This window comes from Aegilops tauschii, chromosome 3, assembly GCF_002575655.3.
Source record: "Aegilops tauschii subsp. strangulata cultivar AL8/78 chromosome 3, Aet v6.0, whole genome shotgun sequence".
Taxonomy (NCBI): Eukaryota; Viridiplantae; Streptophyta; class Magnoliopsida; order Poales; family Poaceae; genus Aegilops; species Aegilops tauschii.
Genome location: NC_053037.3, coordinates 618,566,023 through 618,581,353, shown reverse-complemented (window position 1 = coordinate 618,581,353; position 15,331 = coordinate 618,566,023). Strand labels below are relative to the sequence as shown.

General features: G+C 40.3%; 3 protein-coding genes across 3 annotated transcripts; all 3 read right to left on the bottom strand.

Annotated features, from left to right (window-relative positions):
• Positions 1–700: 700 nt before the first annotated feature.
• Positions 701–1,967, bottom strand: LOC109758092 (uncharacterized). Its single transcript, XM_020316938.3, has one exon. The coding sequence runs from the start codon at positions 1,395–1,397 to the stop codon at positions 852–854; it is 546 nt and encodes a 181-aa protein (XP_020172527.1). The 5' UTR covers positions 1,398–1,967; the 3' UTR covers positions 701–851.
• Positions 1,968–8,725: 6,758 nt separating this feature from the next.
• On the bottom strand, positions 8,726–12,518 carry LOC109758115 (alpha-L-arabinofuranosidase 1). Its single transcript, XM_020316959.3, has 14 exons — positions 12,388–12,518; positions 12,151–12,298; positions 11,747–11,816; positions 11,401–11,546; positions 11,273–11,318; positions 11,135–11,187; positions 10,802–10,946; positions 10,566–10,684; positions 10,413–10,484; positions 10,146–10,258; positions 9,792–9,848; positions 9,519–9,711; positions 9,160–9,303; positions 8,726–9,049 (listed from the first exon to the last, which is right to left on the bottom strand). The coding sequence occupies exons 1-14, from the start codon at positions 12,474–12,476 to the stop codon at positions 8,948–8,950; spliced, it is 1,497 nt and encodes a 498-aa protein (XP_020172548.1). The 5' UTR covers positions 12,477–12,518; the 3' UTR covers positions 8,726–8,947.
• Positions 12,519–12,524: 6 nt separating this feature from the next.
• Positions 12,525–15,331, bottom strand: LOC120962120 (alpha-L-arabinofuranosidase 2-like; the record flags this gene model as incomplete). The annotated part of the gene is made up of 5 exons (XM_040386048.1): positions 12,525–12,769; positions 12,938–13,134; positions 13,231–13,285; positions 14,756–14,818; positions 15,284–15,331. Coding segments are annotated over 5 exons (462 nt in total), but the record flags the coding sequence as incomplete, so codon positions are not given.

Below are 15,331 nucleotides of genomic sequence, written 5' to 3'. Positions count from 1 at the left end.
TTTCTTGGAAGCAATCTAGCTGGCCAACAGAAGCAAAATATTGTCGGTAGGAAGCCACATTAAGTTGCACTAGCAAGTAGTATATTTTATTATCAAAAAAGATCGCTTCCATTGGTGGAAATACTGATTGCATGATTTTATTTATGTGACTGGGGATAAAACGTAATAAATTTGCTATTTTTATAACTCCTATACTAGGAAACTACTCATAATTTCGCAAATTTATTTCTGAAAAGTAAGGGATTGTTTCAGATAGAGATGAGATGTGCATTGCGGGATCACCCAGAGAGCCGCGCGGGGCCTGGTTGAAAATCCGGAGGCCAGGCCTCTTTCAATCGTACGGCCAAATGCTAGTCTGACAGGAAGCAAATATTGGCTTCTGAGCTCTCACTTTTTTCCATGTCTAAACTTTTTTTTTATGGGGTACCCATATCTAAGCTGAAAAACAGAATTGTAACGCCCTTAAATTTGATTGGCTGGAAGATGAGAAAACAAGTGTCAAGCTTGAAATTATGCTATATTTGGTGAATTAGTATCTGCGAGCCATTTGAGGATGAGAATAGAATGTCTCGTGCTCATTCAGAACGAGAATAGAACAAACGGAAATTTCCTTATGCTTGAACCCTAAACTCAAGCCTTGTATATGCCTTAAGAGAAATTATCTCATTAGTTCAACTCCGATTAGTGCCAAAACGTTTGGCCCTCTCCTTTGCAATCTTCAGTGGAAAACTAGTGAGCAATAGAACCTTACTTTCTGCCAAAATTAGTACATATATTATTTGAAAAAGAGCATCGCATCTTATTCGAATATATATATTTTCTCAACAAAAAGAAAAGAGAGAGAGTACGTTCTAGACTTGGAGTAAGGCGACGGCGAGCTTGGCGAGCTGGAAAGCGTTGCCGTTCTCCACCGTCACCGGCGACGGCACGTGGCTCTTGCTGAAGCCATCCTCGCACTCCTTGGCCGCGGCCGCCGATTTCTCCAGGGGCGAGATTGCCTCGCTGAACTTGCCGTCCTTGACCGCGGCGGCGCTGCCAGGCTGCCGCTGCAATATGCCGCCGTAAAGAGTTTGGCAGGATCTGAGGCACTGCGCGGTGGCGGCGTCCGCCGTCTTGCCGCCGAGAAGGCCGCCGATCTTGGCTTTGGTGCTGGTGGCGTTGGCCGTCAGGAGGTCGACTGCGATGGCGGCGAGCTCTTGGTACGTCGCACCGTGTGCGGTCCGGGGATCGGAGTGGAAGGTGTCCATGCAGAACTGGATGCCGACGAAGGTGCTGCCGCCGCCGACGGTCTTGCATATGGGGAGCAGATAGTCCATGGGGGTGACCTGAGTGGCGCCAAAGAGGAGGAGGGCGGAGAGCACGAAGAGGACACTGCCGCCATTGAAGGAGGAGGCCATTGCAGCTTCTATTCTATTCTATTCTATGGTGGATTCTGCAGATTTCTTGGGTAGGGGCACAGCACAGACGTAGGATGACATGTTAATTTATACAGCTACTCGTTAGTCACAACCCACCAATTAGGGATTTGATTTCATAACGTGAATCCGGCAGTCAAGATTGATTCGTCAATCTTTATTACTCTAATCAATTCCTTCCGTTACTGGAGCCGCGCATGCACGGCTTGATGGTCTGCAACGGAATTTTAATGAGAATGAACTTACTTACTTTTTTGAAAAACTTCCGATCATGACGGCACAAATGCACAACTAACATAAAAAAAATACATCCGGACATGTAAAGCATTAAAGCGAGCCGAAGTCGCGCCGCCGCCATCACCCCGCCCTTGCCGAAGCCAGAAAAAAAGCTTGTTGTAGTATACAATCGGTAGTCGTCGTGTTAAGGTCCCATAGGACCAACGCACCAGAGCAGCAACCGCTGCCGATGAAGAGTAGTGTAGATTGAAATGTTCCAACCCGAAGACACGCGACGTAGATGAATCAACGACGAACAGATCAAGCAAATCCACAAAAACAGATCCGTCGGAGACACACCTCCACACGCCCACCGGTGATGCTAGACGCGTCATCGGGGCGGGTGCTAGGCGGGAAAAACCTTATTCCATTTTCAGGGATCCACCGCCTCGTCTTCCTGAGCAGCACACAAACCGAGACAAAAATCCAAAAAAACTTCTATAGACGGAGTCCTCATGTCGGCAAGAGCCGGGATCCACTGCGAACCCACGGCCCTAAGGCCATCGGAGACGAGACGGACCGACGGCGTTGCCATTGGGAGGCAGGGGAGCCCTAGGCTTTTTTTGGAGCTGAGATGGCTATAACTTACTTCTCATTCGACCGAGAATTAGTCACACCCAAAAAATACATTAATTTATCGAATTTTCTAGCTAGCTGAGAATAAGTAAATTTATCCAGATGATAAGTGGCACACATCAGGTGTGAGACACTCCGACCCTCATGTTTTTCGATGACACGCGACAAGTTTTTGCCAAAAATAAACTGAAGCACGGGAAACTTCTATGCTTGACAACTAAAGTAGCCCTACTCGCGTCACTAAACTTGCCATAAAAAACATTCGGAGTTGCCATGTGCTCATGCCACACGTCAAGAGGGTCCTAAATTCAAGTCAACATCATAATCGTCGGATTCGGGTTGCCAAGATTCATGTTTAATTTTGTTGTTTGTCATTTTATGTTTTTTTAGGCTAACCACACACTTCATTAATCTATTTGTAACACAGCTCATTTGTAACGCATGTGCTTTTGTTTTCTTTTTTTACTAGTATGCTGATCTGGGCCTAGGGTATGTGTTGGTTTCTTCTTCTTTGTTTTTTTTGTGAATAAATGAGATTTCTATTGCTCAACCATGGAGATTAATTTTTTTTCTTTGTTGTTCCACGAAGCTTCACTTCTGCTTGTGTAGGCCTTGTATTTTCATATTTTTTTTGCCTATCATTTTTTATTCTAATTTTTCATGTTGCACATGTGTCGCGACTAACAATTATGTCTAAGATTTTTCCACTTGTTAATGGGGTTGCAACTGAGATTTTTCAGTTATAATTGGGCTTGTGACTGAGATTCTTAAAGTCACAACTTGCAACTAAGTTATTTCGGTTGCCTCCCACAGAAAAAAAAAGTTCTTTCAGTTGCGGATAGGATTGCAGCTGAAATTCATCAATTGCAACTGAGATCTTTCAGCTGCGGATAGAATTGCAACTGAGTTTCTCACTGTTGCAAGTGAAGTTACAACTGAACTTTTTAGTTGTAAGTGGGGTTACTACTTAGTTTTCTCAGTTGCAAGTCGGGTTGCAACTGAGATTCTTTTTTCATGTTATAACTATGAAAATAAATGTAGAAAACTAAGATCACACATGAATTGAGTGTACATTTTTTTTGTTATTGAGAATCTCTTGAGCATACACGTGAACACATGAAAAAGTCGTGAGTGTATCCTACCCTGCCACCCTAGGTCCTGGGACGCGGTGGATCCTGGCACTTGCCGGCGGGAGGGCTCCATTTTTAGATGTTTCTTTTGATTTTGTTAGGGTTTGTGTCCTGCTCAGGAAGGCGAGACGGTGGCGGCTCCCTGAAAATGAAATAAGGTTCTCCCTTCTTAGGCCTCGTTCTGGTGGTGCGTTTAGCATCGTCAGAGAGTGTGTGGAGGTGTGTCTTTGATGTATCTCGTAGGATTCAGCCGGTGGTTATGTTTGGTGGATCTACTCGGATCCGGTCTTCGTTTGTTAATGTTCATGTGTCTCCAGGTTTGATCCTTCCGATCAACGCGTCTCTTCAACGGTGGCGCGGTTGTTGTTCTGGTGCGCTGGTCCTATGAGGTCTTAGCACAATGACTTCCTGGCTGTCTACTACAACAAGTTTTTTTCGGCTTGCTTTAGTGCTTGTAGTCGTCGCTAGGTGATCCTACGGATCTGACTGTAATTTTTATTGTTTTTATGTTCATTATACTATTATGATTGAAGATGAGTTTTCTCGCGTGACTTTCTTTTAAGAAAATAAAGAAGTCGTGACATCTTTTTAGGGGGGGGGGGGGGGTCGTGACTGTATCCTACCCTGCTACATGTCGATCCGGAGCTATTCCAGAGCAACACACGTGATGTCAATCGACTGAGCGTTAGAGCCGGGCTTACTTTTTTTAGGAGATAACTTTTCATCTATTCATCAACTGTTAAGGTAGTATAAAGAATACCAGAAGTTAAAAATACATCTAGATCCGTAAACCACCTATCGATGATTACTAGCAGCGGAGCGGCCGAAGTCGTGCCGCCGTCTTTGCCCCTTCCTCATCTGAGTCGGCCAAACTATATTGTAGTAGACAGTCGGTAGGTCGTCGTGCTAAACCTCCATAGGACCAGCGCACCAAAACAGAAACCACCACCAATAAAAAGTAGGGCGGATCAGAAGGATCCAACTTATATACACACGAACACCAGATAACCTTACTTTATACTGTTACTCTATTCATTAATCACGAGGATAACATGTACACATTTAGACTAGATAGCCCTACTTATGTTCGTGTGTATATTCTTTTATTTAGACTAAAAAAACCCTCTAAGATAAAAGTACACATTCTGAATATATTTTGATTTCTCTAGATTTTCAAATTTAAAATTATTCGGATTCAACAAAATTTCCGATGATTTGTTCGAAACAAAATTACATACATTCATGCTACACTGTATTTCCTTTTAGATTTTTGAATTTAAAATTATTTGAATTCAAACAAAATTTATTTATTTATTCCGGAAAAAATTGCAAAATTTACGTACATTCATTATGAACTATATTTTTTTATATAGATTATCTCAAACTAATATGACAAGCATATTACTCAAATAATACTATACCACATGCCAGCACAACAAAGGATCTTTCTGGTGGAGGGACTGCCCAAGTCTTATTGACGTTTACAGAGGTATGGCCACCTGCAAATTCAGTAAAGGTGATAATGTTTCATTATGGGATGATGTCTGGAATGGAAGCATTTTGAAACACAAATGGGCCGAACTGCACTCATTTGCTGAGAATGAGAATATCTCTATTCAGCAAGCTAAATCTGTGACAAATTATTATAATCTATTCCAGCTTCACTATCTATGATTGCCTATGAACAATTCAACTTATTAGCCGATCAACTAGAGGCAATCAGACATAACCAAGACAATGAGACATGGTCTTTCATGTGGGTAAGCTCGAAGTATTCATCTAAGAAAATCTACAATGCCTTAATGGGTAATCAGCAGGCGCCACTGCCCATGCAATGGATCTAGAAATCTTGTTCTCTTCCTAGACACAAATTCGTTTGCTAGCTGTTACTCAGAGATAGAATAAATACTTGTGAGCTAATTACCAGAAAAAATTTCAACCTGGAGAGTACAAAATGTGTTTTATGCAATGACCACAATATGTAAGATAGAATGCACCTACTATTCAGCTGCCCTTTTATACAATGATCAGGGCTAAACCCAGCATCAAGGAAGGCATGCTCTCATGGCTAGACAGTGTGTAATAAATGCATAGCGCTTTTATTTTCTAACATCTTGTAACAGGCATTCACCATGCCACCTCTGTAACTAGACTCTAACCATATTGATTTAATGAAAAAGATCACAATAGGGATTTTCCCTACTGTAGCTTGTCAACAAAATTATATAGATTATTCAAATTCAAACACAAAATTAGTTGAATTGTCCGAAAAATTACGTGCATTCATTTTGACCCATATTTTCTTTTATCTAGATTATCTAATTTAAAATTATTTGAATTAAAACAAATTTTGTCCCAAAAAAATACGTACATTCATTGTGCACTAATTTCCTTTTATTCATATTTTTAAATGTTATGTACATTCTTTTTGAAATATAATTTCTTTTAGCTAGATTTTCGAACTCATAAAAAAATTATGATGATTTGTCCAAAAGAAATTTATTTATATTCATTACGAACTATATTTATTTTATCTAGATTATTCAAATTCAATAAAAAATTAGTTGATTTGTCCGAAAAATTTATGTACATTCATCCTGACCTATAATTTCTATTATCTAGATTTTTCAAATTTCAAATTATTCGAATTCAAACAAAAAAATTGATTTGTCCAAAAGAATTTACGTACATTCATTCTGCACTATATTTTGTTTTATCTGCATTTTTAATTATAACACCCGAATTCATACAAAAACTTAGTTGATTTGTCCAAAAAAATGCGTACACTCATTCTGCACTATATTTCCCTTTATCTAGATTCTTAAATTTAAAATTACTCGAATTCAAACAAAAGCTAGTTGATTTGTCCAAAAAAAATATGTAGAATATAAGTAATTTTCTTAAATGAAAAAAGAAAGAAAGAAGAATACATAAGATAAATTGTGTTTATGTATTTAAATGTCATTGTGGCTGGATGGTTGGCGCTCGCGCACGCGACGAGCTTATGTGGTCATAGGTTCAAACCGGTGCCTTCCCCTTTTCTCGTTTTGGTTTCTACTTTAACTCCTACGGTCTGTCTTATATAAAGCTAATTGTGCTACATAAATGTCAACAGTAAGGAGGTCAAGTGGCTATATAAGTGAGGCGAATCATAGCAGGTCGTGTGTTAGAATCCTGCAGCGCTCCAGCACTTTTCATTTTATTTGGGGACCTTCTGCGTAAATAAATAAAATACAAAGGTGCTTCCTGAAGAAAAATCAATGCATGTGGATTACCCACCGCCTCAGCCACTGACAATGGACCCCTGCCATGTTGGCAAGCCAAGGATGCACATGATACGGTAGAAAGCATAGTATATGAATGGAAGGATAAGTTAGATGACCATAAGCACGTACTTTACAAGTTTGTGCACCAAACTGACCGCCGCGTGAAAGTTCTATAATTTGCGGTGTATTTACCTCTAACTCATACTGTTACTCATTAATCACGCCCAACTAATTAGGTATATTTGATTTGATAACGTGAATCCGTTAGGATTAATTCGTCAATTTTTATTAATTCCTTCCCTTGGTGGAGCATAACAGTAATAGATTTCATACATGTGCCTAATTATTACCTACTAATTCATTTTAAAGAAATACATTATTAAGTAATTAGTTTTTCAGTTAATTAATTCCCTCTTGCCGTCCAATTTGTTGAATCCTAGTTTGATATGTCTCTTATTCCATTCTAGCAACTTTTCTAGTCTTCGTTTGGGTGTTTATAGGTTTGATCCTTTTGATCTACGATTTTCTTCATCGGCGATGGTGGCTACTCTGGTGTGTTGGTCCTATGCAGCCTTAGCACGATTACTTCTTGACTGTCTACTACAAAAAGGTTTGCCTAGCAACGCTGAGGGATGGGGCGATGACGGCGGCGCGTCTTCGGCTCGCTCCAATGCTTGTAGTTGTCGCTAGGTGGTTCATGGCCATGGTTGTAATTTTTATTACCTTTGTTGTTTTTTGTATTCTCACGATTGAAGATGAATAAATTAGAAGTTTCTTGCAAAAAAAAGCTTTTCTACAACACTATACTCACAACACAAAAATTGAGGAGCCATTAACTAGACAGCCAAAGTAGTACGGATTTATAGAGAATGACGTTTTGGCTCTCGGCCTCCATGGTGGCCGTTTTTTTTAATTCAGAATTCAAAAAATTTGGTTTAAAAAGTCTGAATTTTTTTTGTAAGTAAACAATGATGTGGTGCGCATGTGTGTAAAATTTCAGGATGAAATCAGTTGAAATGTGACCTGTACAAAAAAGACAAATTCATGCTTGGGAAGGATGAATGGTATCATGTGTTCAAAAGCCCCAGATTTGTTTTTTTGCATAACCCATGTTTCAATGTACTTTGTCCTGAAAATTTACACACTTGTGCACTATACCTTCATCTATCTCTGTATTTTTTTCATAATTTTTGAAATGTAAAAATATGAATTTTCAAGAATTTTGAATTTTGCATTTGGAGGCCTCCATGAAGCTCGGCCTCCAAAAGCAATTTCCGGTGACGGATGGGATTGACTATATAATTTCTTGTGCGTTGTAATGGTGCATAAATAAATATTTTAATAGCTAGCCGGTTTTTTGCCTGTGCATATCAATGTGATCGTGTAATTTATTTGATAAATATAAATATTTATTTGGCAAGTGTCTTATTTGATAAATATAATGGTTATACTATAATTTCCTGGCGATTAATTGTTAATTGTGTAGAGGAAAAAGAAATGTAAATATTAATGTGATTGTGTAATTTATTTGATAAATATAAATATTTATTTGGCAAGTGTCTTACTTGATAAATATAATGGCTGTCCTACAATTTTCTGGCGATTAATTCGTAATTGTGTGAGGAAAAGGAAATGTAACAACTGGTGGAGAAAATAGGTAAGGAAATATCGTGAGGGATGGTGGGAAAGTAAATAAGGATCGTCGACGGATGGAGCGCAACGTCTGTGTAAAAGCGGGCAAATTTCTTACCTAATACTCCCTCCGTCCGGAAATACTGGTCGCAGAAATACATAAAAAATGAATGTATCTAAAACTAAAACACATGTAGATACATCCATTCCTCTGACAAGTATTTTCGGACGGAGAGAGTACCATTTAGGGACACACGGACACTTTTCCGTAAGAATCACTCCGTAAGCCTAGCTTTTCAGCTAGAAAAATCAGCAGCCGCAGATCATGGATGAGTTTAAAAACAGTACGCCAATATCACTGACGGAGTGAACAGCAACCGTCTGCGATACTGGCACATCGCATACGCAACATGCATTGTGCAAACGTTACTACACCTTTGCAATATATTTTTTCTTGTCATCCCATAGCCATAGGTGATTGACAACATTTCTCCACACTTGACACAATGTACTGTCTGGAACGAGAGTCCTAATCATCCAGTTGGCCCACACACAACACTCTGAAAGTTCAAGCCTAGCAACTACTTATGATGGTTGCCAACTTAGTTCCAAGAAAATAGCGACAATCAGGGTACCGCTAGACGCTAGTGATCTAGACATCTAGAGCTAGATCGAATGAGGTTAAGGAGTAAGGAACCAGCAGCGCCTGCATCTCCTCCGCAGCATTGGGCAGCTCGCTCATGACCGGCGCCACCTGCACCCGTTTGCAAGATACAGCAATTGTCACGCGAGCTCCCAGAGGGATTCAGAAATTGTAATTGAAAAGCTCGCGTGAGCTTGCAAATAGTTCAGCCGCCATCTTACCTTCTTTGGTCGACTGAATGAGTTCCCATCAAGCGGATTGCTGGACGTGAGAACAGTGACCGTGGATCTTGCGCTGTTGACACTAGCTTCAAGTCCAGACGCAGATATTGTGAGATTCACAGCAACTGGCCCAAAGTTCACTATCTGTGGAACAACTTTCCAAGGTCGATATCAAAACTTGCTAATCCTAAAGTACCTAGGAAATCAAATCGATCTGTAGGATTTTATGCAAATGGTTTTGAAATATTTGTTTTGCCATATATGGACATCCCAGATATGAATGCAAGTCTACACTCGTCATCTAGTCATATCAAGCATACGCATGCAGGCTACGAGGAAAATGCCAGCGTTGATTTTACCTTCACTCTCAGGAAGCTAATCTTACTGTCTTGCCAGGTGACTGCAGAAGCTGCCAATTGTTGGGAATAGCTGGAGTTGATTGTGATGGGATGGATCAGAGCACCACTTGATTCACGGAAAAATGTCTGCATCCAGTAGCTAGGAGTGCCATACTGTTGCCAGGAGTTAAAGACTATCGCATCTGGCATCCAGCTGCAATCAAATTTACTTGTTATCACTGCAATTCTCATCGACAAGTATGATAGAAATAACAAGAAGCCACAAATACTAACGTGCGATCGTTGTCATTGACGAAGAGTGGCGCATAGCTCGCCATCTGAACGATATCACTGCAAATAAGGCGACAGAGAGCTATCTCACCATATGATTAACTTTAGCAGTTCTTGTTGCTCAACGTAAAATGATCACAAGGTTACTCAGTGTATTTTTGTTGTTAATTTCTCAACATGTTTTTCTTTTTCTTTGGCCATGTGTTGGAAAAACTACAATCAGGTCACAATTACCAAAGGCAATGTCCCTTTATACAGACAAACTTGTGCATCTCCAAAAACAGACAAATGTCTGATTGTTATTTCCCAGGACCCAAGAAATAATCCAGATAAGGAGGAAGGATAGGGGGAAGTCACCTATTTTTCTCTAAGCCGGTGAGGAAAGCAGCCTCTGCCAGTGAAGCGACAAGGTTTCCGTTACCACCATCGCCAGGCTTTTCTTCTACAACAGCATACTCACTAACAAACACCTGCAATGAAATATTGCAAAGTCACCCTCAAGAAACAAAGTCATTGTGAAGACAGTGGCTAGGTGCTAAGCTACTCCCTGTTTATGCAGCATCCACGCATGATGAGAAGGAAGGTAAATTAACATCATAGTGGACAGGAAAAATCAAGGCATACCTTAGGCCCAGTACGAGGCACATTGTCAAACATGGTCTTGTTAAGAAAAACCCAAGTGCTGTTTTTATAGATCTACAAAGAAATGTAACATTTAGTATAATTCAATCAAGAAAACACAAGCCAAAGAACTGGTGATAGAGTGAGTGGTTTTACATGAAAATCATACAAGTCAGCAGGATGATCAAGTCGCACACGTGAGCCAACACAGTTTGATATAATTTGAATATCAGGATAAGCCTCTTTGATGGCAGTGTAAAATTCGAGATAATGTTCTGTTCAAGAGAATTATAAATTTCATGTGAAAAGCAGGATATAAGTCATAGCTGTTCAGTATTTACAAGTCCTGAAGTAGAAATGTAAGTTATAATGAAAAAGTGCCAATAATCTACCTCTGTAAAAACTGAAAACGCAGTCCTCATTCCCTAAGGCCACATATTTAACTAGGAAAGGCTCAGGATGCCCCATGGAGGCTCTAACGCTGCCCCATTTTGATTCCGCACTCCCCTTAGCAAACTCTAGAGAATCCAATATATCCTGTAGCAAGACAACTAGTTACCTTTAAAATAGTGAACTCAAAATCATCAGAAATGCATTGGCCTGAAACTTCAGTGTGGTATGATGGACACTGAAAACTTAGCTTGCAATGCATTTAAAGAGGAATATTTATCACTTATGGCATGAATGGTTGATCCATACAAAGATCTAGGACACTGAAAACTTACCTCTACCAGGGGTGCGATGTCAGAGATGTTAATTTTATCGTGATGGCTGATTCCTAAATTTCGCGATCTTAGAGTTAATGGGTATACTAGTGATGACAAAAAAAAATATGAAAAATAAAGATGCAAATAATGTTATACCAATGTTCACCACCCAGATTGGGGTAGCATCCAAGTCTTCAGCAAGCTATTTCGAAAGAAACAAATGGTAAGATATGGTGGCACGACACAACACCAGAAGAGCAAAACCCAATATTGTAAAGGCATACCTGAAGAAATTCATAATATCCAAGGCCATCATCGGTCCAGTAATGCCAAACATCTCCAAAATGCCCAGGTCTTTGCTCCCATGGACCAATAATTTCCTTCCACCTAAATGCATTTATCAACCATTCGCCTTCAACAAAGCAACCTCCTGACAAATAAATCATACAAATGCCTAGCTCAGATTGTGTACAACTGAAAATGTTAGAATGCTTTTTGTTTAAATCATTCTTTCTAGACTTAAGAAAAAGGTATACATATGGTAGGACAGTGAGAAGTCATTGCGTCCAAACAATGGACACAAACATTGTAGATTTGCATAGCTGGTTGTTTTGGAAACAAAGAAAATACCTGGAAATCGTAGGAAGCGTGGTCTAAGATCTAAAAGCATGGATATGAGTTCCTTGCGAAAGCCATGGCCCTGCAGATGTGTAACAAAATGTTCATCAACAACTCCTGTATACTCATAGTAAACATGGTTATTAAAGAACAAAAAATTATTTAAATTTTCTCAAAAATTAACTATAGGTTATTGTACTTTGACAGTATCAATGATAATAACTGAACTAATATCTTTGTGACAATTGATTTTCAATTTCAGCTACGCTTCAGGAATATTAACACACAAAAGCCTCCTTCTCTTATTCAAAATAGCATTACTTTGATAAGGTTTCCATTGAATGTACACTTACTCATTAACGAAACAGTGCAGTTTTTAGGTATTAGGTAACGAAAAAGTTAAAATAGCAAACCACCTTGTGTGTGTCTGAAGGCATAAGGGAAACTTGATCCAGCCATATTATTCCCCTGTTCAAAGTTGTTAGTTCAAGCCGTGAGCTTCTGCATGTTCCTTGAGCTAACAGTTGCAGCTCTATCTTTGTCCAGTTTGATAAACCAGTAAGCCTGAAATGATGCGATCATTTTTGTGGTTAGTTGACAAAAAAAAAAACAAATGAAATATGCTGTAGAAGGGCTAGGGAAAAGATGTATACTGTATAGAGGCTGACGCTACAATTTGCGATCCATTTGAGCATGTTAGTGAAGCTGTGAAGTTCAAATGTTCTGGTGATCTCAGATACATGGCTAGATTATAGCTTTCTCCTTGTTCTATTGTTAGAGTATGTAATGGGCCTGGGCTGGCGGTATAGCCCGTTAGTCTTAGGGTTAATTAGAGATAAGGGTCGCTTGCTTAGGGGTCAAGTAAAGCCTTGCTTGGGAGTCAAGTAAACCTCTCTATATAAAGAGAGGAGATGTATCAATCTAATCAAGCAAGAATTAAGAAGGAAATCCCTTCCATCTTGCCCGGCCGTGGGCAAAAGGCCCCCGGCCGGCCCTCTCGCGCCCTCCTTCTAGCAGCGCCATAACATCTATATTCTGAAAATTGAAATGCAAAAAATATTATTAGCTCAGAAATAAATATTGTTAGTTTAAGCTGTGCAAAAAAAGAGTCTCTTGAAGTGTCAATTTGTAGATTCAGAAAAAAAAAATTATGCCTCGTATTTCTTGGTGAAGACTAATTTATCTATTAAGACAAATTCATACCATGTCCCAGAATCCAGGATTAGAAATGCCAACACCACCGGGCGGACAGTCTTCACAAAGAACCTCCATCTTTAGAGCAAAAACATTTCTCTTGAAACAAGAAGATCTATCTGTTGTTACGCGTATTGTTGATGTGTTCCCAAGGATTGACCATGGCTCGATCCTCGATGGAGTAAGGGCGCCTCCAGCTTCAAAACCTGAACCATGAAAAACCATTTCGTCAAATTCACAACGTCAAATAACTTCACAAATCATTTCTTCAACAGATGTACAAGGAAGACTAAGTGCGATACCTCTGTTACTAACTAATTCTGCCCATATTCCACCAGCTCCAGCGTGATTGATCTCCTATATACGCATAAGACAATATAACAAAGTCAACATATGTCAATATAGAAAACATGTAATGTGTGTTGTATAAAAAAATATGTTGCAATAAAGAAGAAATCGACTAGCGGTTCGGGCGCTCTTCCTCGCTCGAACAGATACGCAGCAGGAACAACTCGCACATATCTCCCCCTCTCTCTCTCATGTTCTCCTCCCGAAACCCTCACCACCGCCAAGCCCGGCCTCCTCCGTCGCCGGTCGGATCCTCCCTTCGCCTACAGATCCGGCCTTCCCAGGCAGTTTCCCTCCCGCCGTAAGACAGGAGCAGCGACCCCCCGGGAAGGAGCAGCTCACCCCGACGCCATAGACACTGGAGACCTCTCCCAAGCCAGGAGCAACATCCCAACGACGACCCCCCTCCCCCAAACCGCAGCAAGTTGAGGTCTTCTTCCCTATGGTCCCGAGCAAGGTGCAGGGATGTTCCTACTGTTGATGCAAATTGCCACAAAAATTCAGAACTCTAGTGCTTATATGTGTGCAAATATGCTGCAATGTGTGCAAATGTTTGTAGTGCTGCTGAATGGCTGCTGAATGTGCAAATATGCTGCATTGTGTGCTGAATGCGCATATATGCTGATGAATCTGCAAATATGCTGCATTGTGTGCAAATGTTTGAAGTACTGTTGATGCAAATTGCCAAAAAGTTCAGAACTCTAGTGCTAAATGTGTGCAAATATTCAGCCATATGTGCAAATGTGTGAAGTGTGCTCCTGAATGGCTGCTGAATGTGCATTTTTGTTCAAAGTGTACTGCTACTGTAGATGCAAATGCATCCGATGCTTCAACACCGGCGGAAAGTGGTCCTAACATTGATTTGTTTAGGCACGAACTAGCTACCTAATCATGTTCATGTCTTTAGATGTGTGACCATTTTGATTTGCAAACTTATATACATTTAGATGTATGACACATGATAAAACTAAATTGTCTTCAAAATTATACCTTGTAAGAAATATTGAAAAGGTCTCTGTATATCTCTCTGTACTGAAAAATTCGCAGCAATAGCTCATGTAAAAAAAACTTTGGGCACTGTTTTCAGCCCAAACTAACACAAAGTGGTGCAGACCAGCCCATTTTTGTGCTCTGTTTAGGCCTCTTTAGAACCAAGAGCCGAACCAGGCCTTCTCCAGCCAGCCCAAGAGGGGCGCCCAGCAGGCCTAGCACTGGGAGAAGCCAGGACAGCACCGAACGCTTTCTGTTCGCGAGCTGAAGTGTGAAGCTGGCTTGAGAAGCTAGATTTTCAGATTTTGAGAAGTTTGGAGAGGTTCAAAACAGGCCCTAATTAGATACTTGGGAGTGTTCTTGAAAAAGTAAATCAGAAAAATACTAGCAGACAAATTTAACAATGTGATTGGGAAGTGGATCAAGAAAATCAAGAGGAAAAAAAAGAAGAACAAGTTTCAAAAAGAAGTGAGAAGAGTTTTTACATACTTCAAAGAACAGTCCAAACAACGTCTCTGGTATCCTCTTAGCAGCAGCCTTTGAGGCATCGATCTGCACATCCGGAAGAACTTCAACACCATGAGTGAAGGTGGAAACCAAAAGGAAGAGGAGAAAGAAGAAGAAGCACTTGGAGCCCATGGTTTGGTTTGGTGCTTTGCCTTCTGTTTCACAGCGTAGGGTGACCACTGTATATATGCAGCCATGTGCAACCCCCCACTACCCATTCTTTCTATTTATGTTCATGCGTTTTACAGCCTAAAATTTTCATGATTAAGTGTCAATTGTATCCAATTAATTATGATCAAGTTAATGTACCTGATTATTTTGAGTTAGTTCTAATGGTCATGGTTTGGTGCTAATCGTTGATAAAATAAGACCTGATGTTTCCCTGTTAGCACCTAAAGATCATGTTTAGGCACTAAATGACTTGAGGTAAGGCAAGATATAATGCCAATTGGCTTTTCCCAAATCATGAAACCCAAACCCTAGGTTTTCCCCAAATCAGAACCCACGGACCTTACGATTCGCGCTGGCCGGCACGCCGCCGCGCCGGTGTCGCCTCCC

Coding starts and splice junctions, on each gene's coding strand:
- LOC109758115 (XM_020316959.3), bottom strand. CDS start 12,476: ATGTATCTGAGATCACCAGAACATTTGAACTTCACAGCTTCACTAACA. Junction 12,299..12,387: donor GTAGCGTCAGCCTCTATACA/GTATACATCTTT, acceptor GCATCATTTCAG/GCTTACTGGTTTATCAAACT. Junction 9,050..9,159: donor CATTCAGTCGACCAAAGAAG/GTAAGATGGCGG, acceptor AAACGGGTGCAG/GTGGCGCCGGTCATGAGCGA.
- LOC109758092 (XM_020316938.3), bottom strand. CDS start 1,397: ATGGCCTCCTCCTTCAATGGCGGCAGTGTCCTCTTCGTGCTCTCCGCC.